The sequence below is a fragment of the Castor canadensis genome, chromosome 2 (assembly GCF_047511655.1).
Source record: "Castor canadensis chromosome 2, mCasCan1.hap1v2, whole genome shotgun sequence".
Classification (NCBI taxonomy): domain Eukaryota; kingdom Metazoa; phylum Chordata; class Mammalia; order Rodentia; family Castoridae; genus Castor; species Castor canadensis.
In genome coordinates, this window is record NC_133387.1 from 125,720,608 (window position 1) to 125,744,633 (window position 24,026).

The 24,026-nt window shown below is 43.1% G+C and overlaps 2 protein-coding genes across 13 annotated transcripts in view; one reads left to right on the forward strand and one right to left on the reverse strand.

Moving 5' to 3' along the window:
* Aven (apoptosis and caspase activation inhibitor) overlaps positions 1–17,745 on the forward strand; it is a 79,805-nt gene extending 62,060 nt beyond the window's left edge. For both annotated transcript variants that reach the window (XM_020168271.2, XM_020168274.2), the window contains 4 exons: positions 12,830–12,900; positions 14,994–15,089; positions 16,513–16,846; positions 17,405–17,745. In XM_020168271.2, coding sequence (XP_020023860.1) covers positions 12,830–12,900; positions 14,994–15,089; positions 16,513–16,846; positions 17,405–17,520 — 617 coding nt within the window. In that variant the 3' untranslated portion in view covers positions 17,521–17,745. The remainder of the gene's footprint in view (positions 1–12,829; positions 12,901–14,993; positions 15,090–16,512; positions 16,847–17,404) is intronic.
* Positions 17,746–17,824: 79 nt separating this feature from the next.
* Ryr3 (ryanodine receptor 3) overlaps positions 17,825–24,026 on the reverse strand; it is a 494,693-nt gene continuing 488,491 nt past the window's right edge. For all 11 annotated transcript variants that reach the window (XM_074065580.1, XM_074065577.1, XM_074065585.1 and 8 more), the window contains 6 exons: positions 23,576–23,710; positions 22,019–22,175; positions 21,250–21,314; positions 20,810–20,910; positions 19,271–19,322; positions 17,825–18,591 (listed from right to left, as the gene is read on the reverse strand). In XM_074065580.1, coding sequence (XP_073921681.1) covers positions 18,496–18,591; positions 19,271–19,322; positions 20,810–20,910; positions 21,250–21,314; positions 22,019–22,175; positions 23,576–23,710 — 606 coding nt within the window. In that variant the 3' untranslated portion in view covers positions 17,825–18,495. The remainder of the gene's footprint in view (positions 18,592–19,270; positions 19,323–20,809; positions 20,911–21,249; positions 21,315–22,018; positions 22,176–23,575; positions 23,711–24,026) is intronic.

The following is a 24,026-nucleotide window of genomic DNA, read 5'->3' on the forward strand; positions in this document are numbered from 1 at the left end:
AACTGGCAAAACATCCACTCTAACAGGCCTCCAAAGATCAGAACAGTAGCTGGGCATGGTGGTTCATGTCTGTAATCCCAGCACTTAGGAGGCTGAGGCAGGAAGATTGAGAGTTCAAGGCCAGCCTGGCTACATGGTGAAAACCTGTCTGGGAAACAAAAACAAAACATCCAGGAAGGATGTCCATTATGGGATGTGCCACCATCAGATTATAGGTATTAGATGTGAGCAGATTTTTGTCTTTCACAGTCTCTTCGTGTGCACCTGGCCTGTGTCGTGTGAATGGACGGTCTTCAATCTCTGTCTGTGCAGATAAACAGCGGTCCTTGTAGGTCCACCTGAATGCTCACTCAAGGGCTGCACAGCTATGCTAAGTGCTTTTGCTTGGCTGAAAGCTCAACTTCAAATGGAAGCAGTGTTACCTCTAGCTAGAGGGCAGATTGGTCTGTGGAATCCTAGCAAATGAGAGTCCACTTTGCTTCCAACCATGAGACACACTGGATGAGTTTGAGAGCTTAAGCAGAGTGAGCACCTGGATGACATAAATATAAGAAATGTGGTTGGCATGCCTGTGTTCTCCATCAGTGCTGTCACTAGATAAGTGCCGTGGCATGTACGAAACCCCTCTGGGTTGTGGTAGAGTGCCTGAATTCATGCCCCAGTACTGCCAAAACCCAATAACAAAGTCATCATGCCATGTAATGTTAAAGCGAGGAAATCTTTATTTCTTAGTTTAGATTTTCATATCTGGAGATACTGTTGTGAACATATCAAATGTTAGGTACCAGATGTCATGATGTATTTGTCGAGTGTGTGTTCTGGTTACAGAGAGGTCAGTCCTAGCAGAAGGACTTTAGTATTCAAAGTGAGTTATTAGTGCGTGATGGATACTGCCGGCTGAGGCCTTGAGTCCACAGGGCTGGCTTCTGGTGGTCACTGAGCCCCTCTAGGCCTGGAGGCTCTTCATCTGTGTAAGAGTGGATGATGTCATCATTCCAGCCGTTGAGGCCATGAATGCACTCATCCTAAATGCATTCCACGAAGGCCCCTTCCCTCAAGAAAATCCAGCCTTGTCTTTCTAGATTTCCTTATTTCTGTTTGGCTCAGTTCCAAGTTCCTTTGTTGTTTACAAAGGAAAATCAGCTGAAAATGCATGTGCAGAAAGGAAAAGTCTCCTTCACTCTCCTCCATCTTAAAATAGGCACATAGTTATCTTGATTCACTTCAGTGCGTAAGGTTTTTTTTTTTTTTTTGATGTGTATACTTATCATATATACCTTATTCAGACTTAGAACTTACTTTTTTCATGTAACAGGTGAAACAGTGGCTCTCTCCCAGGTCAACACGTACTCTCATGAGAATGTCCCTAATTGAGTATTGGTTTGCCAACTGTCAAACGTTAGCATCCTCAGCTGAAATTAAGGCCAAATATCATTGTCATCGACTGGGCTTTTAGGATATAAGAAAAAATGTGAAGTTTCAAAAGCCTAATTGAAATTTGATTAGCAACATCTTCAGCAGTGGAACATGCTGTGGAGCACACAGCAAAGCACTTGGCTGTTGAGTGCTGCTGCGGCCACTGTCTCCGCCACATGTGTGATGAGCAGGGGCACCAGCTCCCAGCCAGCTAGCTGGAGGAGCAGCACACCGTTTGCTTAGCTCTGCCAGCACAGGGCAGTGGCTAGGATGCTGCTGCCCTTCAGAGCACAGCTGGGATCCTCTGGAGGAGTAGCTGCCCGGGTGAAGGCTTGTCTCCTCACACCCTGGACTTGGGGGTTTGTAGATGGGATGCCAGAAGCTGGAACCTGTGCCCTGCTTGAAACAGTCTTTTCAGAAGCAAGTTATGACTGCGCCATCTCTTGTATTTCTCGTTCATAGTTTCCTAACATTTTTGCTGCTTCACACAATCACTTGATTTTAGAAATGAATGAAAATTGGCAATAGAAAAATGGAGTTGACTTTTAAAATGCAACAAAGTTTTCTGTCTCCTGTGTTTCAGCTTTCATTATGTACACACCAACTTTCAACAGTATTGCTGAAATAGAATGGTATAATGCTTTCCTTTTTTGAGGGGGCATCACTGTGTAGTCCAGGCTGCCCTCAAACTTGAGATCCTCCTGCCTCAGTCGCCAAGTGCTGGGATTACAGGTGTGCAGCACCATGCCACCTGCTGTGAGACTTTTTCTCACTAGGGAAAACGTGAACTCCCATTGTGCATCAGTTGGCTATTACCACCCTTTTTAAACAGATTCCCTAAATTATCTTCTTAATAAGCAGTCCTTGGATTTTGCAGGTTGCTGTTTTGTTTTTCTTCTCTGCCAAGTGGAATATTTGGGATTTTTGCTGCTCCTGCATACTGCATTACAGGCTGTGTCCTTCTTCCACGCTGTTTAAGAGTACTGTCTAAGTACCCAGCAAGGCCATGCCAGTCTCCCAGCCCCAAGAGGAGTCCTGGTGGAAGGAGGGTCCTTGGCGTGTGCCCTTGTGCTTTCTGTTCGGGGTGTGGTGCTGTACCCATGGTCTCGCCGTGCCGGTTCTGTTGCCAGCAGCTGGCTTTCTGCTCCTTCCTTCAAGGTTGTGAGCCCCAGGCGCGGAGCAGAACGCTGTGTGCATGTTAGCAGCTCTCTGATCCTACATTCGTGCCCATGTCTGAGGGGTGAGGAATAGGAGTGGCACACTTGGGAATGTCGCCGTTCATGTTACAGTTGAGAGGGAAGGCTTTGATAACGCTTTCCAGAAGGGCTTTTGTTTCTAGGGCCATCTCCAATGGCAGAATGAGAGGGGTCAGTGGTGTATAGTACTCCTGGCACCAGGCTTATTTAAAATTATCCTCTGTGTGCTTTGTGAGGATTAAAAAACACTCTGAGTTATGTTGTTTTGAAGTTTGACTACCAAAAGTTAAATGCTTTAGGCAGCTCATTTTCCCCCAGCATTTTCTTTATATACAGCTCATTTTGTGTGGACCAAAGGTGAGTTTGTGAATCTCCCTATTTATGACTATAATTTTCTGACACGGTGAGCTTACAGCATCCTCATGTGACGGTGCTAGTGCGTTCATCTCTTGGATCTTTTTCTCCTTTAGTGACTGGAAGTGTGTATAAAAATTGTGGAAATAATTTTATGCTGCTGTTAGTGTCATTTCCTTTCCTTTTGCTTTGTGTAGGCAGAGTGTGAGCTGACTCACAGCTGGGCCTGGTCTGTGAGGCCGGCCACCCTCTTCTAGGACGCAGTGAAATGTGCACTTTCCAGCTCCTGAGCTCGTTTGGGCTCACCCAAACTTCAGGTTTACCACTTCCTGAATTGCTGCTTTGTGCTCAGTTTTTCAGCCTTTCCATGTGACTTTTTTACTTGTGTACAAATAATGAGTTTCACTAAACACAGTGTACTTTTTTCCCTCTTTTTATCATTTTTACATTTACTCACGTGTATACATTTTTTGTGCCACCCCCCCAACCCTCCGCTTCCAGGCAGAACCTGTTCTGCCCTCTTCGTCTCTGATTTTGTTGAAGAGAAAACATAAGAGATAAGAAAGACATAGCGTTTTTGCTAGCTTGAGATAAAGACAGCTATACAGAGAGATTCCTAGCATTGCTTCCATGCACTTGTGTATCACAACCCACATTGGTTCATCTCTGCCAGACCTCTTCACCACTTCCTGGTCCCCTTCCCGTCATGGCCTCTGCCAGTTTAAGATTACTTTATTCCCTCCTGTGCAGTGAGCACATCAACCACATTCAAGTTTTAGGTTTCCTTCCCTTTCCCTATTCCTCCTGTGCATGTTCTCCCCTTAGTGTGTGACCCATGTCCAATAAAATACTGCCTTTGTTTTAGGTCTATAATTTGCATATGACAGAGAACATGTGACTTTTGGCCTTCTGAGCCTGGCTAACTTCACTTAAGATGATGTTCTCCAGTTCCATCCATTTACTTGCTAATGATAAAATTTCATTCTTCTCTGTGGCTGAATAAAATTCCATTGTGTATAGATACCCACATTGGTAGTGGGGCATCTTGGCTGTTCCCATAGCTTAGCTATTGTGAATAGTGCTGCAGTAAACATGGGTGTGCAGGTGCCTCTGGAGTAACCTGAGTCGCATTTCTTTGGGTATATCCCTAGAAGTGGTATTTCTGGATCAAATGGCAGGTGTGTTTAGTTTTTAAGAGGCCTCCATATTGTTCTACAAAGTGGTTGTACTAGCTGACATTCCCACCAGCTGTGTATGAGGGTTCCTTTTCCCTGCATCCTCACCAGCATTTATTGTTGCTGTTGGTGTTCTTGGTAGTCTATTCTAACAGGAGTGAGGTGGAATCTTAGTGTGCTTTTGATTTGCATTTCCTTTATGGGTAGGGATGATGAACATTTTTATGTATTTTTTGGCCGTTTGGTCTTCTTCCTTAGAAAAAGTTCAGTTGCCCACTTCTTTATTGGTTCATTGATTTTTGGGCAGTGTTTTATTTTGAGCTCCCTGTGTATTCTGGTTATCAGTCCTTTGTCTGGTGGATAGTACTTTGATGGTATTCTCCCACATCACCCTCGCATGCCCCCTTTCTTGCCTTACACATCCCCTCCCCCCAAAATAGTCCTCCATTTAGGTTCAGGTCTTTTTGGGTTTTTTTGTATCTATGGGTCTAGACTGCACATGAGAGAACATATGACCTTTGTCCTTCTCAGTCTGGGTTATTTCACATGATGATCTCCACTTCCATGCATTTTTCTGCAAATGACACAATTTGATTCCTCTTTATGGCTAAATAATGCTCCACTATGTATATGTACCACATTTTCTTCATCACCCATCTACTGTTGGGCACCTGGGCTGATTCCATAGTTCACCTAGTGTGAATAGTGCTGGAGTAAACATGACGTGCAGGCATCGTTACTGCATCTTGAGACTCCTTTGGATTCGTGCCCAGGAGTGGTGGAATGGAGTCAGGTGGAGCTCTACTTTTACTTTCTTGAAGGGTCTAGAGACTGATCTGCACACTGCTGCACTAATTTTATTCCCACACAGGGTGTGAAGGTTCCTGTGGGTTGTCTCTTCATTCTGGTAATTGTTTTTGATGTATAGAAGATTTCTAATCTGATGCAGTCCATTTGTCAATTCCTATTTCCTGAGCACTTGGAGTCCTGGTCAGAAAGCTGTTGCGTAGGCCTCCATCTTCCAGTGTTTCTTGCACCAGTTTTAGCTTCAGGTGTTACGTTAAGATTGCTGGTCCATTTTGAGTTGTTTGCACAGTGTCTTCTACATGTGGACAGCCAGTTTTCCGAGCAGCATTGTTGATGAGGTTGTCTTTTCTCCATCAACCTCACCACTGGTCAAGAATCAGATGGCTGGCACGTGGGTTTGTTTCTGGGTCTTCTCTTCCACTGATTGTTGTTTTTGTGCCAGTCCTTTGTCACAGCGCCTCTGCTCCTTCAACTCTGTAGTATAATTTATGTGATTAGGTATTGTGACAGACCTCCAGCATTGCTCTTTTTTGTTCAGGATTGCTTTGGCTTTTCAGGGTCTTGTATGCCTCTATGCAAATTTTTGAATTTTTTTTCTGTTTCTGTGAAGAATAGCTTTGGTGTTTTAATGGGTATTGCATTGAATCAGTTAACTGCTTTTGACAGAATACCACTTTCACAGTATTAATTCTGTTAATCCATGTTTTCTCCAGTTCCTTCCTTCAGTTTTTATTGTAGGAGCTTTTCACATCCTTGGTTAGGTTTATTCTTACGTGGGTTTTTTTTTTTTTTAATCTTTTCAGCTGTGCATTGTTGGCGTACAGGAAAGCTGCTGATTTTCTGTGTTGATTTTGTGTCCTGCTACTTTGCAGCAAGTGTTTATGAGCTTAAAGTTTTCTGTTGGGATCTTTGAAGTCTTTCAAGTATAGAAATACATTATCTGCAAGTAGGGATGATTTGACTTTTTCCTTTCTTATTTGTATTCCTTTTATTTATTTCTCTTGCCTTATCACTTTGGCTAGCAATTCCAGTACTGTACTGAGTAAGAGTGGGGAGAGTGGACACCTTTGTTAGGGGAAATGCTTTAAGTTTTCTTCATTTTATAACTATGACTGCTATATGTTTGTCATACATAGCCTTTATTATACTGAAGTATGTTCTTTCTGTTCCTAGTTTCTTTAGGGCTTTTATCATGAAGGGATGTTGGACTTTGTCAATGGCTTTTTCTGCATCTTTCAGATGATCATGTGTTTTTTGTCTTTGGTAATGTTTATGTGCTTTGTTATATTTATGAATTTGCATATGTTAAACCATTCTTGTATCCCTGTAATGAAACCAGCTTGATCATGGTGTATGATCTTTTTAATACATTGTTGAAATCTATTTGCAAGTATTTTATTGAGAATTTCTGCATCTGTGTTCATCAGGGAAACTGGTCTGTGATTTTCTTTCTTTTTTTTTTTTGTTATGTCCTTATCCAGTTTTAGTATCAGTGTAATGCTGGCTTCACTGACTGACTTTGGTAATTTTCCTTCCTTCTGTATTTTATGGAATAGTTTGAGGAATGTTGACATCAGTTCTTCTCTAGAGGTCTGATAAATTCAGCAATGGTCCATCTGGTCCTGGGCTCTTCTTTGCTGGACAACTATTACTGCTTCAATCCCTTTGCTCCTTATCGAACTGTTACGTTATTTATATTCTCCTGGTTCAATTTTGGTAGCTCATATCTTCCTAGAAATTTATCCATTTCTTCTAGATTTTCCAATTTATTGGAATAAAAAATTTCAAAATACTCCCAAATGATCCTCTGACTTTCATTTGTATCTGTTGTAATATCTCCTTTCTCATTTCTAATTTTATTAGTTTGGGTCTTTCCCCCCTTCTTTAGTTTGGATGAGGATGTGTCAGTCTTACTTATCTTTTCAAAGAACCAGTTCTTTGTTTCATTGATTCTTTGCTCCTTTAGTCTCCACCTCATTAACTTCTGACCTGATCTTTATCATTTCTATCTGTTGATTTGGGGTTTAGCTTCTTGTGGGTTTTCTAAGAGTTTTAGGTTACATATTTGAGATCCATCTGCTTTTTAAAAGTAGGTAGCCTTAGCTACACACTTTCCTCTCACACCTGCCTTTGCTATATCCAATAGCTTCTGGTATGTTGTATTTTCATTTTCATTTGTTTCTAGGAACTTTTAAATTTCTTCCCATTTCTTCAGTGACCCACTGATCATTCAAAAATGCATTGTTTAGTCTCCATGTGTTTGTGTAGTTTTGGTAGTTTCTTTTGCTATTGATAACTAATTTTATTCCTTAATGATCTGATAGGATGCAAAAAATTATTTCAGTTTTCTTGTATTTCTTAAGACTTGCTTTAAGTCCTAGAGAGTTTTGGGTGGTTTAGAGGAGTTCAGTACCACTTTCTGAGTACTGACACATACTTCAGTGGACAGCGGTCTTGACTGCTGGCCTAACCTGTGTGCGCTCTGCTTCTCTCTGGGAATATGTTTCCTCGTAACTTTGATAGCCTCAGCAAGAATGTGTGGGGAGTGCCTGAAACTTCTCTTTTCTCATCAAAATATTGACTTATAACAAAGTACTTAGTCTTTGTTAAAATGTTGCTTATATTTGAGAGTGAATATTCAGGTGTTAAATCCATATAGTGGGCTTCATTGTATTACTTAACCTTATATTGATTATATAGTTGTGAAATCCCATCATTTGTCATATATAAAAGTTCAAGAATGACAAAAATAATATTGCATAAGGCATTCAGTTCTTTGGCCAATTTTTAAATATCTTCTGAGATAGGTTCTTTAATCCATTTTGCCATATATATTAGCCATCTTATTTCTTTTATTCTTTCTTCCCGTTTTTCGCCTGGGTGGCTTTACTCTGACAGATTACATGTTAGACATCAGCTACATGTCCATGCGTGCTACAAATGTTTCTTGTCTGTGTCATCTTTTGAGTTTATGATTTTTTATCATACAGATTTTCATTTTTGTGTATTTTTCAGTTTGCAATATCTAATTTATGTACCTCTGAATTCAAGATATAATAAAAACTCAGCCTGCCTTGGTTTTTATAATAGTGTTATGCTCATAGGCCTCCTTTTGTGCATGAAAACCTTTGATCCATACAGAATATATTTTTGTGTATGGACACAGGATTGAGGCATGTAGTGGAATTTGCCATGTGAATAGCCACATGCTCTGGTCTCCAAACACCCGTGTACCCGAGCCTAGGCTCCCTTCTGTTTTACTGGTCTATTTTATTCATTGAGGCTTTTTAAAAAAATTTTTATTGTTTTATTATTCATATGTGCATACAAGGCTTGGGTCATTTCTTCCCCCTGCCCTCACCCCCTCCCTTACCACCCACTCCACCCTCTTCCTCTCCCCCCCCAGCCCCTCAATACCCAGCAGAAACTATTTTGCCCTTATCTCTAATTTTGTTGTAGAGAGAGTATAAGCAATAACAGGAAGGAACAAGGGTTTTTGCTAGTTGAGATAAGGATAGCTATACAGGGAGTTGACTTGCATTGATTTCCTATGCATGTGTGTTACCTTCTAAGTTAATTCTTTTTGATCTAACCTTTTCTCTAGTACCTGTTCCCCTTTTCCTATTGGCCTCAGTTGCTTTAAGGTATCTGCTTTAGTTTCTCTGCGTTAAGGGCAACAAATGCTAGCTAGTTTTTTAGGTGTCTTACCTATCCTCACCCCTCCCTTGTGTGCTCTCGCTTTTATCATGTGCTCAAAGTCCAATCCCCTTGTTGTGTTTGCCCTCGATCTAATGTCCACATATGAGGGAGAACATACGATTTTTGGTCTTTTGGGCCAGGCTAACCTCACTCAGAATGATGTTCTCCAATTCCATCCATTTACCAGCGAATGATAACATTTCGTTCTTCTTCATGACTGCATAAAATTCCATTGCGTATAGATACCACATTTTCTTAATCCATTTGTCAGTGCTGGGGCATCTTGGCTGTTTCCATAACTTGGCTCTTGTGAATAGTGCTGCAATAAACATGGGTGTGCAGGTGCCTCTGGAGTAACCTGTGTCACAGTCTTTTGGGTATATCCCCAAGAGTGGTATTGCTGGATCAAATGGTAGATCAATGTCTAGCTTTTTAAGTAGCCTCCAAATTTTTTTCCAGAGTGGTTGTACTAGTTTACATTCCCACCAACAGTGTAAGAGGGTTCCTTTTTCCCCGCATCCTCGCCAACACCTGTTGGTGGTGTTGCTGATGATGGCTATTCTAACAGGGGTGAGGTGGAATCTTAGCGTGGTTTTAATTTGCATTGCCTTTATTGCTAGAGATGGTGAGCATTTTTCATGTGTTTTTTAGCCATTTGAATTTCTTCTTTTGAGAAAGTCCTGTTTAGTTCACATGCCCATTTCTTTATTGGTTCATTAGTTTTGGGAGAATTTAGTTTTTTAAGTTCCCTATATATTCTGGTTATCAGTCCTTTGTCTGATGTAAAGCTGGCAAATATTTTCTCCCACTCTGTGGGTGTTCTCTTCAGTTTAGAGACAATTTCTTTTGATGAACAGAAGCTTTTTAGTTTTATGAGGTCCCATTTATCTATGCTATCTCTTAGTTGCTGTGCTGCTGGGGTTTCGTTGAGGAAGTTCTTACCTACACCTACTAACTCCAGAGTATTTCCTACTCTTTCCTGTATCAACTTTAGAGTTTGTGGTCTGATATTAAGATCCTTGATCCATTTTGAGTTAATCTTGGTATAGGGTGATATACATGGATCTAGTTTCAGTGTTTTGCAGACTGCTAACCAGTTTTCCCAGCAGTTTTTGTTGAAGAGGCTGCTATTTCTCCATCATATAATTTTAGCTCCTTTGTCAAAGACAAGTTGGGTATAGTTTTGTGGGTTCATATCTGGGTCCTCTATTCTGTTCCACTGGTCTTCATGTCTGTTTTTGTGCCAGTCCCATGCTGTTTTTATTGCTATGCTTTGTAATATAGTTTGAAGTCAGGTATTGTGATACCTCCTGCATTGTTCTTTTGACTGAGTATTGCCTTGGTTATTCGTGGCTTCCTGTGTTTCCATATAAATTTAATGGTAGATTTTTCAATCTCTTTAATGAATGTCATTGGAATTTTGATGGGAATTGCATTAGACGATTACTTTTGGGAGTGTAGACATTTTTAGTATGTTGATTCTACCAATCCATGAGCATGGGAGATCTCTCCACTTTCTATAGTCTTCCTCAATCTCTTTCTTCAGAAGTGTATAGTTTTCCTTGTAGAGGTCTTTTACATCTTTTGTTAGGTTTATACCTAGGTATTTGATTTTGTTTGAGGCTATTGTAAATGGAATTGTTTTCATACATTCTTTTTCAGTTTGCTCATTGTTAGTGTATAGAAATGCTAATGATTTTTCTATGTTGATTTTATATCCTGCTACCTTCCTATAGCTATTCATGATGTCTAGAAGCTTCTGAGTAGAGTTTTTTGGGTCTTTAATGTATAGGATCATGTCGTCTGCAAATAGGGATATTTTGACAGTTTCTTTACCTATTTGTATTCCTTTTATTCCTTCTTGCCTAATTGCTCTGGCTAGGAATTCCAGTACTATGTTGAATAGGAGTTGGAGATAGTGGGTATCCTTGTCTGTTCCCTGATTTTAGAGGGAATGGTTTCAGTGTTTCTACGTTAAGTATAATGCTGGCTGTAGGTCATTGAGGCTTTTGAACACATTTTCATAGTCAATAAAACAATTTCTTCATCCTTTTTAAAAAAGCACCTTAGTTTTTCATATTTTAAAAACATGGAAGTTTAGTAATTTAGACAAGTTAAATCTTTTGGGGATTTGAATTGAGTTTGCAGATTAAATCAGGCAGAAATGGTATCTTTGTGCTGAATTTTTCATCTTCCTTGTTAGCTTTTAATATTAGTTCATTTCTGGTTAATTCCTAAAGCTTCTGTGGATATTTTGCCATTTTGAATCAGATATGTCTTTCCATTTTGCTTTCTAACTGGATTTTGTTTGAGAGAGCTATTTTAGCGTAAATTTTAGAACCAGATTGCTTCCTGAGCCTCTCACCCATTCCTTTGTTTTCAGTTACATTAGTATTTCTGGGTTTTCCAGGCACATGAGTATGTCTAAGTTTTTTGGGCATGACTGCTCTGTCTCTGACTTGTCCTGTTTTCGTCTCCTTTTGTCCAGTGTTGCCGTTTCTCAGTTCTTCTTTATGTGTGCTGACTGCCCTTTGAAAAGCAGTTAGATGACAGTGGAATTAGTTTATATTTTCAAGCATAAGCCTCCTGGTTTTCAGTTATTTAAATAAGAAGAATGGTCTGTTAGTGAAAAAAGAAATTGAGGTTAGGGTGTAGGGTTTGTGTAGCATGCACAAGGTTCTGGGTTTGATCCAAGCACTGCCCCTACCTCCCAGCAAAAAAAGTTAGTTTTTTTTTTTCCCCCACAAGCTTCTCCAATTGATTACTATCTTATTGTTATTTTGTTTAGTAATGAACATATTTAAGACTTCAGCTTCTCTGAGAACATCTTTACTCACATCTTATGGATAGATTTGTACTTATTGCTCTTCTGTATTCTAACTCAGCAGTTTGGTTTCTTCTGATTAATTTCTTTTTCTTACTATCACAAGTGAGTATGGCTTATATGACTGGTAAGTTTTAGAATTTTTTTGTGGCCTTACTGTGGCCCTTTAAAAATTATTAATGTTACATGGATATTAATTCATTAAGAATACACAAAAATCACAGTAAATACATGCACACAAACACGTTCACATCCAAGATCTTAACCAGTTGCATTATGGAGAACCCATGATTTCAAGGGACTGAATCAATTTACCAGTGAGTCAGAGAAGAGATTTTACTTTCCTTGGTTCCTTTGCTGTGCACTCAGTCTTACTGTACTAATGTTGTAACCACGTGCTTTGAGCATTAAGGAACTGGAGGTGGGTTCTAATTTATCTTTTCAACTCTTAATTGTTGAGTTCTCCCCCACCCCATTAGTTTAGAAGAAAAGAATAAACTCTGAGGTCAGACCACCTGGGAGGGTTAGGCTGTACTTGAGTCTTAAAGTCTGTGTAGGCGATGAGTGGGAAGAGACACGGGTCTTCCAGACAAGGGAAGGCTAAGAAATGAGAGAATGGAATGAGTAGGAAGCGTGTTTGGAATGTGGAAGAGGCTGACTGCAGGAAGTAGAAGGGATGTGTAGGTTAGTGAGCCAGATCCAGTTTTGGAACCGTGAAGGCTAGGCAGAGAAAGAATTCTTCACATATAGAATGAACTGCTGTGGATGCAATTGAGTGGACGCACACATACTGACAAAGTGAGCCTTGTGACAGTTTGCTGGGCAGCGTTGTCGTCACACTCGTGTATTCCAGGAGCTCAGAGCAGAGTGCCCTGGTTCACTTCATGATCTGCTGAGGTCAGCATTCTGATGAAGTGATTTTTTTGGGGGTGATAGTGGAGGTCACTGACTTCTCCTCAGAGATAGTCTGTTATGTTTTTTTTTCAGTCCCATTTTTCCCCTCCCTTTTCTGCCTTGCCCACCCCCAAAATCATAAGTATAAGCTTCCTGGTGTACATGGAGCAAATGAGATGGAAACACACCGTGTATGGGTATTGGCATGCCGTCTTCAGGCCTGCGTGGCTGGCTGTCCCTTTTTTAAGCGTGTGGAGGGGTGGCTCACAGAATAGAATGGAACATGGAATGGTGTTGTCACCAGTATTTCCAGTGCCTGCCACACACAGACCTTGCAGAGTAGGATCACTGAATTTGGAAAGGTTAACCCTTCAGAAGTGGCACCTTTGCTTCAAAAGGGAAACAGAGAAACTGCGTGTTCTTCTAGCTTATGCATAAATTTGTATTTTTTCTCCTATTCCTAGGGGACTCCTTCTCGCAGTTTCGGTTTGCTGAGGAGAAGGAATGGGATGGTGAGACTTCATGTCCAAAGCAGGTAAGACGGGTTTGTCTTGCCTTTCCCTGTTGTGGAGATGGAGTCCTCAGGTGGGAAAAAGTCCTCTTAACGCAAGCAGCACTTATTGTCAGCTGCCTGCGCTGGTCAGAGCGTTTTCAGGGGACTGGAGTTACAGAGGTGCTTGAAGTTGGAGTTCCCTTTATACCTGGCCAGGTGTGTGAGTTCTCATAGACGGTTGTGAAGTAAAAATTCTGTAGTTGTCACAGTAATCAAAATTGATTACTTTGCTATTTGGCCTTCCTTTTTCTTTCTTTCTTTTTTTGCTTGACTTTTGGCAGTAGTGGGCTTTGGACTTAGGGCTTTGCCCTTCCTAGGCAAATGTTTTACCACTTGAGCCCTGCCCCAGCCCTACTCTTTCATTATTTTGTCAGTCTGTGTCAGTTCCTTTGCCCATATAGTTTTAACAAGCTCTTCTACGGTTAGGATAAAGGGGTAAAAATAAGAACAAACACAATAGAAATCCTTTAGCAAGTCCATAAACTGCAAGCGCTTTATTTGCTGTGTGTAGTTTCTTCTCACCTGAGGAGGCCAGGGATACTCACTCCTTTCAAGATGCACAGGGAATTACTGGGGGCTTTCCCCAGGCTCCTCAACTCTAGGGCTCAAGCATACTGTCTGGGGAAATGAGAGGTGGCCCCCAGCTAAGCCTGCTTCCTGCTGCCAGTTAAGCATGCACACTGTAGGTGGGTTAGTTTTATCTGTGGGTCACACACCTGTAATCCTAGCTCTTGGGAGTCTGAGTCAGGAGGAGCACGAGTTTTGGGCCAGACTCTGTCTCGAAAACAAAAAAGGAGGGTAGAATTGAGGATGCATCTGGGCCACTCCTCAGTCTTAGACATACAACTCCACTGACCACGACCACAGTTGGGAAAGACCTTCTGGGCCCAGCAGAAGGCTGCGCTCCCAAATGCTTACCCCAAGGGAGGTCTCCACATTACTACTGGAAACCCCTTCTCTCGATCTTTGAGACAGCGAGGCCTTGCTGTCACACATGGAGGTCTGCCAAAGATTCCACATTTCTTTGTCCTCTTTTGTTTCATGCCCAACAGTGCAGTGGTGAGTCTTACAAGCAAAGATTGTGAGACTGCCTCCTGAAAGTCATCTTCCACACTAATTCCTCCTTTATCTGACATCTGCCAACTTCCCATCACATCCATAATGCCACCTCCATTCTGTTTCTTAAATCCATTATTGTTTCCAGATGTAAATTCCTTTTCTTTCCAGGGTGAAGGACCACTTTGGTGCTGCCAGAGTTGCTTATCTGAGAGCTTGTCAGTTCAGGACTGTTTCAGAAGGACTGCTGAAATCCAGATACCCATGTACCACTGCTGTGTGTACATTAGTGGCTCACACGGGTCTGGAGTTAGTAGTGGACTCTGCTTGAGCCACCAGGACCATGTCTCCGCCTATAGACACAGTGAGCCCAGTGACTTGAGATGGCCTTCCATGGAGCAGAGATTAGACTACAAGACTTGTGTCAGTGCTAGGAGGATGAGACCTGGGCTTGCTGAGCCTGAGACAGTCATGCAGATGGAGGGTGGGTGGTGTTTGCTTGTCTTGGGCAGCCAGGACACCTAGAAATAGCTGTTAGGTACTATGGGATTGTCTGGATGGTTTTCCAAAATTGTGTCAATTTATGAGGTCAGTACTTCAATGTGCTTTTGTTTGCACGAGCGGGACAGAGTCAGAGGAGACGTTGGTGCTGGCAGTGGGGAGGGAAGTTCCCAACACCTGCTCCTTTCTGGGGGTCGCCCACCAGCACACCTTGCTGCCTGATGCTTTTTCCCTCTCCTGAATATGGTGTAGGTGCCCAGCCAGACTTCACTAAGCACTTATTTTCTCTCAGCTGGCCAGGAACTGCAGAAGCAGGATTGACCCGAGGCCGATCCCCGGCTGGCTTCCCTGAGAGAGGGAGTGGTGGCCTTAGAAGGCACTTTTGGTTTTGTTGATCCTCACGTGGAGAGAGGATGAGAACTCACTCCAGTAAATGATTTTTTATAGTTACTCTTTCACCTCTTTCATTTCCAAAAGGTCATAATCAAGCATTGCTGATCTTTTTCTTTGTTGTATAGAATTCTGCATTTTATGTGGATAGTGAGTCACTGGTTCGAGCCCTACAAGAACTGCCTCTCTCACTGAAACTCAATGTTGCTGCTGACTTGATCCAGGTACAAACTCTGCTTGGCCTGAAGGCTGGGATGGGTTAAGGTGGAAGACCTTCCAGAGGGGAGGCGTCCACTTCAGAACTGAAGCCTGGGCCTGAGCCCTTCCTCTCATAAGGCTGAGGGTTTTCTTTGAGGGACCTTCTTGTAAACTTTGTTCATTCTTTTATGATTTATGTTTGAAACATTTTAAAGAACTGAATGAAAGATAGACGTAATGTGTGGAAACTACTTAAAATATTTATGTGCTAGGTACCTAGGGACACAGTGGTCAGCAGATAGCTGGGGTTCCTGCATTCCTAGAGCTCACTCTGTTAGGAAAGATACATACCAAATTATTAAAGTGCTGTGAGTTTATAATAGCGAACTGTGGTGTGGCTAGGAATGGCTTTCCTAAGGAAGTGACAGGTGCACTGAGGTTACACTTGAGCTGGAATTCAAAGGACAGCCACCTAACCAGTTCTGCACTAACAAAAGTGATAGCAGTGAACACTTGGGGTGAGGCATGGAAAATGGACTGTGGGATTAGGGTGTGGGTCTTTGTGGTCAGTCTGTGTGCACACCTGAGAGGTGGTGTAGACTGGGCGATGGCAAAGATGTGGACTTTATCATGAGGTGTTTCAAAGGTAACATCAGTGAGATCTGGCCTGGGAGGACAGAAGAGAGCAGCTGCTTTCAACCAGGCTTGCACAGTAGACTCATCTGGAAAGTGAAAAATGAGCAAACATTCTAGATACCCAGTCTGCATCAATTAAATGTCATAGGATTGGCATAGAGAACCACATCTCAGCCTTGCCCGGTGCAAGTGACAAGGCTGGACATCCGGTCCAGTTTATGGTTACAGGGCCAGCTGTAAAGCCCTGGAGCATTATTAGCAAATGAAGCAGAAAACAGGACGTCAGTGCCACAGTCAGTCCTGCTGCCCCCAGCCTTCCTCTAGAAGGCTTCTCACCCGTGGGCTGAGTGTCTAGCTTTCACTAAAGCATGACATACAGGGCAAAGTAATTAAAGCCAGTCAGGCTCTGTCTGCTTCTAGTGCTGTATGGTTTCATCTGTTTCCGTTCATGTCTGGCAGTTTTTATTCAGATAATGTCGCCAAAAGTCAGTCTTTTCTTTTTGGGGAATCATTCCTGCACCTTAACATAGTAAAGACAATGAGCGATCTGTTCTGTTTGTGACAGATGCCTGCATAAATTCAAACAGACTTAAGGCCTGGTTGGCATTCCGGCCTTGTAAGTCCCTCTCTCCTAGTTCACACATAGCTGAGGTAGGTCGAAAGGGAGGCGCGGTTCTGCCATGTTGCTGTAAAGTTTTGCATTTACCCCGGCTCCATCAGTTTGGATGCAGTGAATTACCTGAGCTTTGTTTCCATTTAAGCAAATATGGCACGACTCAAGTTTAAAATTCAGTTGTTATACTTTTCTTTCAGGTCACAGTTCCTTTAGAGCTTCCTCAGGTGAAACCAAAGAGAAATGATGACAGCAAGGGACTAGGAATGCAATCAAGGGTACCCTTCTCTGAGCTAAGATCTGCTGCTGGCTTTCCTGAGTCCCTTGGCAAAGATGGCTCAAGACTGGGTCTTTCGGGGCTTTCTCAGAAATCCACTCCCCGATTGCAGTCAGCCACAGACCATTTGGAAGAGGAACTAGATCTGTTGTTGGATTTAGATGCGCCTGTGGAAGAGGAAGATAGCGTGCTACCAGACCAGACATCTCAGGACCTCGAATCTGAGAAAGATGGGCAGGTGACCCCAGAGGAAAAAGGTATGGCTTTCCTGTCTTCTTGATCCTGGCATTTGGGAGAACATCCACACATGTCCTCCTCAGTGTGTGACATTGATCATTCCCTCCACAGTCTCTGCTCCCCCCTGAGCTGACCTTTCTGATGATGCTTCTCTCACTTTGTACCTAAAGTTGCTCCTGTCCGCAGAATGAAGACTGGGGCTACATAAAAGCATCAAGGCACTGCAGCCCTCAGCCTTGCAGCAGACCTTTTAATCGACTATCTCAGCCAGCGCTTCATGCTGCTTTTTTGCTATTTCACAATTTGTGAATTGGTGGTCCATTTGATGTGGAGAGGCCTAATGCAATCGCCACATCCCTATACTGCATTCAGCAGGGAAATTCACCTTCAGAATGAATAGAAGAGCAAATCTCAACCCATTATTTTTAGACATTATTGTGTCATCTTAGGGGTAACAGTAGTGAGAACGATTCCCTTGGTATGGGGAAAGCAGTATATCCTGAAACACGCTCTCGGCAGCTTTAATGTGCAGTGTTGGGAGAAACGCCAGGTTGTTAATACGGCTTTTATTTCCGTAGTTCCTGCAGAGCCATCTGTGACTGAGGAAAAGAATGCAGGACCTGAGCAGCCAAGTACATCAAAAAATGTTACTGAGAAAGAGCTGGAGGACTGGCTGGACAGCATGATTGCCTAAAGCAAAGTGTGGTTACCTTCTAAGGGCAAAGGTGGGCGCAGGGCCAGCCCAGGCCTAGCTCTATGTGACAGCATCAGGAGGAGCACACTTGCGAAGCTCGTTGTGTTCTGGGGATGTCACATCCACCTTTCAGAGTTTACAGCATGGTGGGTGCTGCTTAGTAAGGGAATAGATGCAACCACCAAGGCATGCATTTGGTCAAATAAACACCTTCTGGTCTATGGATTGATTCTCTTCTTCCCTCTTGCTACCCGTCCCTATCCCCAGTGGTACTGTGGTTTTAGAACAAGAGGCCACACTGTGGACCGGTGCAAATTACTTTATTGCAGTGGGCACTTCGTCCTAAACAGAGCAGCTCCTCTACTTACAGGGACCATAAAGCAGCACTCAAGTTTGACATAAGATTGAGGTCTTTCTCAATTTTCAGTACAGTACTTTTCTTCTAATATGGAGAACCTTCAAGTGCAGTTTCATAAAGGAAGATCAACACCACGATGGAACTGTCCTTAGGAACACGACATAAAACTTGCATAGCTATATCTAAAGAGGTTTTAAGGCACTTAATCGATATGTCAGTGTCAACAAAGTGTTGGTTTTCTATTTCTTTAACTGCTTAAAGCTTTTCAAGCTGATTCTGGATACAGGCACTAGCAAGTACCATGGAAAAAACTAGACTGCAGTTGACATGACTTTTCATAGTTCAGACGATGAGCCACTGGTGGTACACTGCTGTATGACACCCACCCAGTGCTTAAAGTTTTGACTATACTTCTCTGGCCCATTCTTTAATAACAACAGTTTATCACCCATAGGCCATGTCCACTAGGCACAGAAAGCCAAATCAGTTCCCAGATATCACAGATTTTTAACACACACTTCTTATAAGGGAAGCATTTGAAAAGCATCGTGTTTTTAAGAAGAGGGATTTTGTTTTCACCAGAAGCTGTCTAAAAGTGGGGTGCTCTTTCATTCAGGTTATCCCAGCTGATCTTCGTATTGCTTTCGAAAGCAGTCGCCAGCTGGGAAGAAGTCCCAACACCTTTCTTGGTACATTTTCCACACGTAAGACTCCTGAAATGGTGCAAACACAGGGTGCTGCTTATTAGATCACCGCAGGCAGCTCTCTAGGCATCTTTGATTCCCAATCCACACTGTTCACAAAATCCACCCTCTGCCTCTCCCCTGAAATACTGCACATTGCCCCTAAAACTGCTTAAGATCTAGCAATAGGCCAACATGTCATGTGACTTGGGGGGAGAAGAGATGAGTGCAAATTGAGGGAACATTTCCTAAGAAGCCAAGGTCAGAGCTCCAGCTGCCTCTCCTCGTGCTGAATGTGGGAGCTGTAGTTTTTCTACAAATCCAGGATGTTTGAATCATGAATAACTGTTTTCCTCCTGGTTCTCTGCCTTTACCATTTTCTTTTCAGAGTCCCTGACACATCTCCTTGCTTACCCTCTCCCACACAAGACCGCTTTCTTTCTATGCTGTCTTTTCTCTCTCTGAGTCTCTGGGGTTTTGTCACAGCCGCCTACTCTCCTTCCCACCTCCAGCTCCTCTGAAGTTGTAACCATGATTGTTTAGAAAATGTCAGTGAGTGTTGGGAAGTATTGCCAGCAGGACTTCTCCAGGTCAAGTTTGGAAGTGACAGAAAAATGCATGCAAGACAGAGATGGTCACTAGCACAGACAGTCTGTGTTACTCCAGACCGAGAAAAGCAGGTCTAACAGGGCCGTGATTCATTTCTCACCTGACCCGTGTGCTCTGTTTCATCCTTATTAATCAGATACATCAGAAAGAACCTGGAACAAGAAGAAAGAGTATCATAAATGAGATACTCAGTGTTAGATACTTTGGTTACGATGTCTAAGTTCATAAACTTAAGCGAACTAGAACCAGGGTTCAGAAACTTTGATGCCTTTTAGGACGGGAAGCATTTGTAATACACGTTCATCTCAAATCAGCCTCTTTGTGAGGAGATATCCTTCTTACTAGCCCCAAACCTTGAACTAAGAACACTTGCAAGGTAAATGTTACCCTTATTAAGAAAATCCTAAGCAATAAAATTTTAATAGGCTACTTTATCATTAATAAAAATGTAGCCTTGAAATCACATGACTGCCTCCAAGGATAACTGTCATGAAAAGGGTAGAAGACAAGTATAGCTTCGCTTGATTGTGGGCCACTGGGAAACAGCGTAGTTTTACTTGCTCTAAGTCTGCGACACACAAGCATCCCTGGGGGTTGAATTCTCAGCTCACATTACACAGAGTTCAGGTGCCCTTCAGCAAAAGGACTATGCAGCAAGAAAGGGCCAATAGGACTTTGATTCCTTGTCAGCACCTTCATCTAACTGAGAGAATACAGACCATTACGATAGGGTGCCAGGGGAAGTCTGGTGCCCAGCAGCCTTTCACTCTGTCATCCTCTGCACTGCCACAGGGCCATAAGCTCCTTCAATGAGAATTTGCAGTGAAGTTATTTTTAAAGTTTTTTCTGTCTTTAAAAACTCATACATAGCAAAAAAAGACCTGCTTTGCCACTTCTCTTTGATAACACTGGTTTTTCCTAAAGGTTGGCCTGTTCTATCCTAAAGAAAGGAAGAGTTGGATTTTAAACAATATAGTAGAGGAAGGGAAAGGAGCAGAGCTTTTTTTTTTCCTTGAAATTTGAACAATCGACTCATCTGCTCTATATACCCCATAAATTCTGCACATTTCACAGGAAACACACAGGCTCCAGTAACATGTTCCTTAGTGAGTGCTTTTCCTCAGGAAAAGTGAAATACAAATGCTGGGATAAAGCAGTGTGAAAGTATGCAGAGTTTATATATTTGTGGGAGCTCTGTACAAAACGAGGCCTGAAAATGGGCCATAGAACTTAGCAGCATGCAGGTCTCTGGCCCCCCTGATATAAGCAAATCTTGTGATGTGGAAAGGACATTCAGTAGGGAGTTCACAGAGCAGGAAGAGAGAAAGCAGAGATTGAGCTGAGAGAGTGGGTAATAGCTGGAAGCAAAAGTGGATTTCTTTAGGATTTAAATGGTGACAGAAAAACGAAAGATTACTGGAGATGTGTGTCCTTGAGAAGGTTGGGGTGTAATCACAGGTGAGGGCTGCTGGGAGCAGGACCGCTCACCACGTCTGTTGAGACACGGGACACCTGACGCTCTTTGCTGATTGACAGAAAGGAAGACGTGGCCATCAACAGAGGCCAAACATGGTGACGTGGTTTTTTCAGCCTAAACACCCATCCCCGCCCCACCGCTTCCCTCCCCAACTGTACTCACAAGTAGTTGGCTAAGTTGTGCTCCTGCAGCGTGTGCGTTTCAAACCCGTGAGGAATTGTATCAAAGTAGTCGTTGCCAATGCCACAGATGAAGCACTTAGTCTAGGGGAAATAACATGAGCTGGAAGCAGCCCTAGTAGGTACAACACTGCAGGCAGCGGGGAAAGTCTGTTCAGTTGCACAACAGTGAAAAGTACTTTTCCTCTTAATGCTTTTGGCTGTCAGTCATTCACTCCCTAGAGCCACCTGCCTTGCTCCTGGTTGGCTGATGACATGGCTCTCTCCACCCACAGCATAGGGAGGGGGCAGGGGAGATGGCAGGCATGAAAAACAAGCTTTACTTGAAGTTTTGTCTAGTGGCGATCCTAACAGAGAGCCATACATATTGTTTAAGAAGTCCACAAACAGTAAGGTTGGAATGAGTAGAAAGAACATCATTACCTCCATATCTTCTCGTACTTGTTCCTGCTGGTCTCTTAGCTCTCCAAAAGCATCAATAATAAGACCTGGAATTTTAAATACAGATGAAACACCTTAATCTGCATAGTGGCCTCTGGGGAGAGGCAGAAACCATTTTGTTTTGTTTAAAAAGTGAATTATCAGCTGTACTATTCAATTAAAGGAAAAATTTTTAAAAAAATCAGTGTGTTTTCAAGTCCTGCATCCTGGTCAGGCATTAATCCTTGCTGCTCTTACTTCAACTTCAGGGCAATTATCTACTGGCACCTCCTGCTATTTTGCGCTGCAGTTTGCTCTTCTCTTCTGACCTTCAGACACTGCTTTGCTCCATGTCTTTGCGTCTGAGCCGCCTCTGACTCCAACTAAATTCATCTTTCTTTCTCCAATTCCTGACAAGCTGTTGCTAAACTGTCAGCACCCTGTCTTCCCCCAAATGGTGATAAAACATGTCACGTTCTCAGAGCTCCTCTCTGCTCCTTCCCTTCCTCACTGCCTGGGAGGACAAAGACGGGAGACCTGCCCCAGCCCTGTAGAAAGCAGAGCCATGAGGAATTCAGAGTGGGGAACAGAAGGGAGTCCTGTGGAGGTTTCCAAGCTTCTTGTAACAGTGTCTGGGTGTATCTGGCTCTATAATACAGTAAAGGCCTTGTATACAGTAGGTGCTCAATCAACAAGTACATGAATTCACAAACTTCTTTATAAAAGAGGTTTATGAACTCTTGTTCATACTTAGCATAACTGTCACCCATACCTTGGATGATGGCCAGCAGGATGACAATGACAAAGAAGAAAAAGGTGATGTCGAAGACAATGCGGTACATCTCATACGGATCTCCAGCGGGGTCTTCAATCTCATCGCCAATGCCGCCCCCCGCTCTCACCCCCACGTACATGTGGAAAAGGTAACACTAGGGGGAGAAACAGTGGTGACCCAGGGGAAGGTCCATGTGTGCACTGCACCCTGCTCAGCCTGGCTTTTACAAAGATGGGAGGATGATTGGTAAATTTTTGTATTGGAGTGTCAGATACCGACAGCAGAATTCATCTCAGCTGTGTCTAAGCCAAAAGATGTTGAAGCCCTGTGTAGTGTGGCACATGCCGGATTCTACATTTTCCTCATCTGGTTTCAGGAGAACCAGCTTGATTCCAAGCTGTGCCATAAACTCTGAGAAAGGTCCTTTCTACCTCTCCTGCCTTCCTTGGAAGGCAGAGACTTCTGTAGCATGTGCAGTACAGGTTGATTTCTGATCCCTAATCAGAAATCCAGAGTGCTGACATGAAGCACCAGTGGAGAATCCTATACTTGGGTCAGTCAGAAATAAGATGTAAAATACTTTCAGGGCATGGTATAAGGTGTGCGTGAAACATGAATTTTAGGGCTGGTGGAGTGGCTCAAGTGGTAGAACACCTGCTTAGCAAACATGAGGTTGGGAGTTCAAACCCAGTACCACAAGAAAAAAAGATGAAGTTCATGTTTTAGATTCAGGTCCTATCCAGAAGATAGCTCATTAGACATATGTAACATTCCAAAACAATTCTGGTCCAGAGGACTTTGGATAAGGGATGCTCATCCTGTAGCAGACTTTGTCTTGTACATGGGCAACCGGGCACTAGTTTACCAAAAAGGTGCCCTTAGCTCAGCCTCCTGACTGGCTGGGTTTGGCTCAGGCAAAAGGTGGACTCTCAAAGGCAAATCCCAAACCAGGGGTGGCCTGACCAGGTAGGAGTCACACTGGAGCACTGGCGACCAGCATCTCTGTTTCCTGAGGGCACTTATCCCATGAAGGCATAAGGAGAGGTTTTAGCCAGGACTTGTCACCTGGTTTATAGAGGGATGCTCACAGACCTGTCTGTCACACATCCTTTTCCTGAAGTCGGTCATGATAACTTCACAAAAGCTGCTGTAGTGGTGCTGGGTCACCCTGAACCATGCCTTTCTTTCCCACCAGGGCTTGGCCTGACAGTTAAGACACACACACCCCTAATCCTGCTGGCATCACCTTCATCAGCTCTCATTATCTGTTCTTAAAGAACCCCACTGGTGATGGAAATAAGCCAACTTTGCTCCAGTTCTCAGGAGAATCAAAGTTAGATGTCTATCAAATTCAGACGTGGCTCATACCCAGGTACCTCATCTTTACTACAGATAAAGTGGGTGGGCGGTGACCCCACACCATGGTGTGCATCCCTTCCCACTAGGCTTCGACACTGGTAACAAATTCCATCTTTCCCCGGACATGAACTGCACAGCTACTCTCAGTCAGCCTTGCCCACCCCACACAGCTTTTTACTGGGACTGGGTTCTCACGGTCATCATGTCGTCACATTTCATGTCAGGCTCGTCGTCGTCTTCACTTTTGTTGTAGAACTTGCGGAAGAAGTTGAAAGCCACCACAGTGTAGAGATAAACCACTACAGCCAGGAGGCCAACAGTCAGAACCAACTGTGGGCAAGAGGACAGGGAGGGAGTTCAACCTGGAGGGTTCGTGGAGACTAAAACCATGGGGCCCACAAGATGCTGGCAATGAAGGCTATTGTACTGCAGGCTAAGAAGGACAGCCAGGCAGATGAAGAGGCAGCTGGGAGAAAGAGTAATGACAGGGTACCATAAGCAGAACCCCTCCTCCCTCCAAGTTCATATGCTGAAGCCCCAACCACCAGTACACCAAGATGGGAGTATGTTTGGAGACAGAACTTTTTGTAAGTACCGCACCATTGAGCCACATCCCCAGCACCCTGGGGCTGTCAAAGACGTGGTT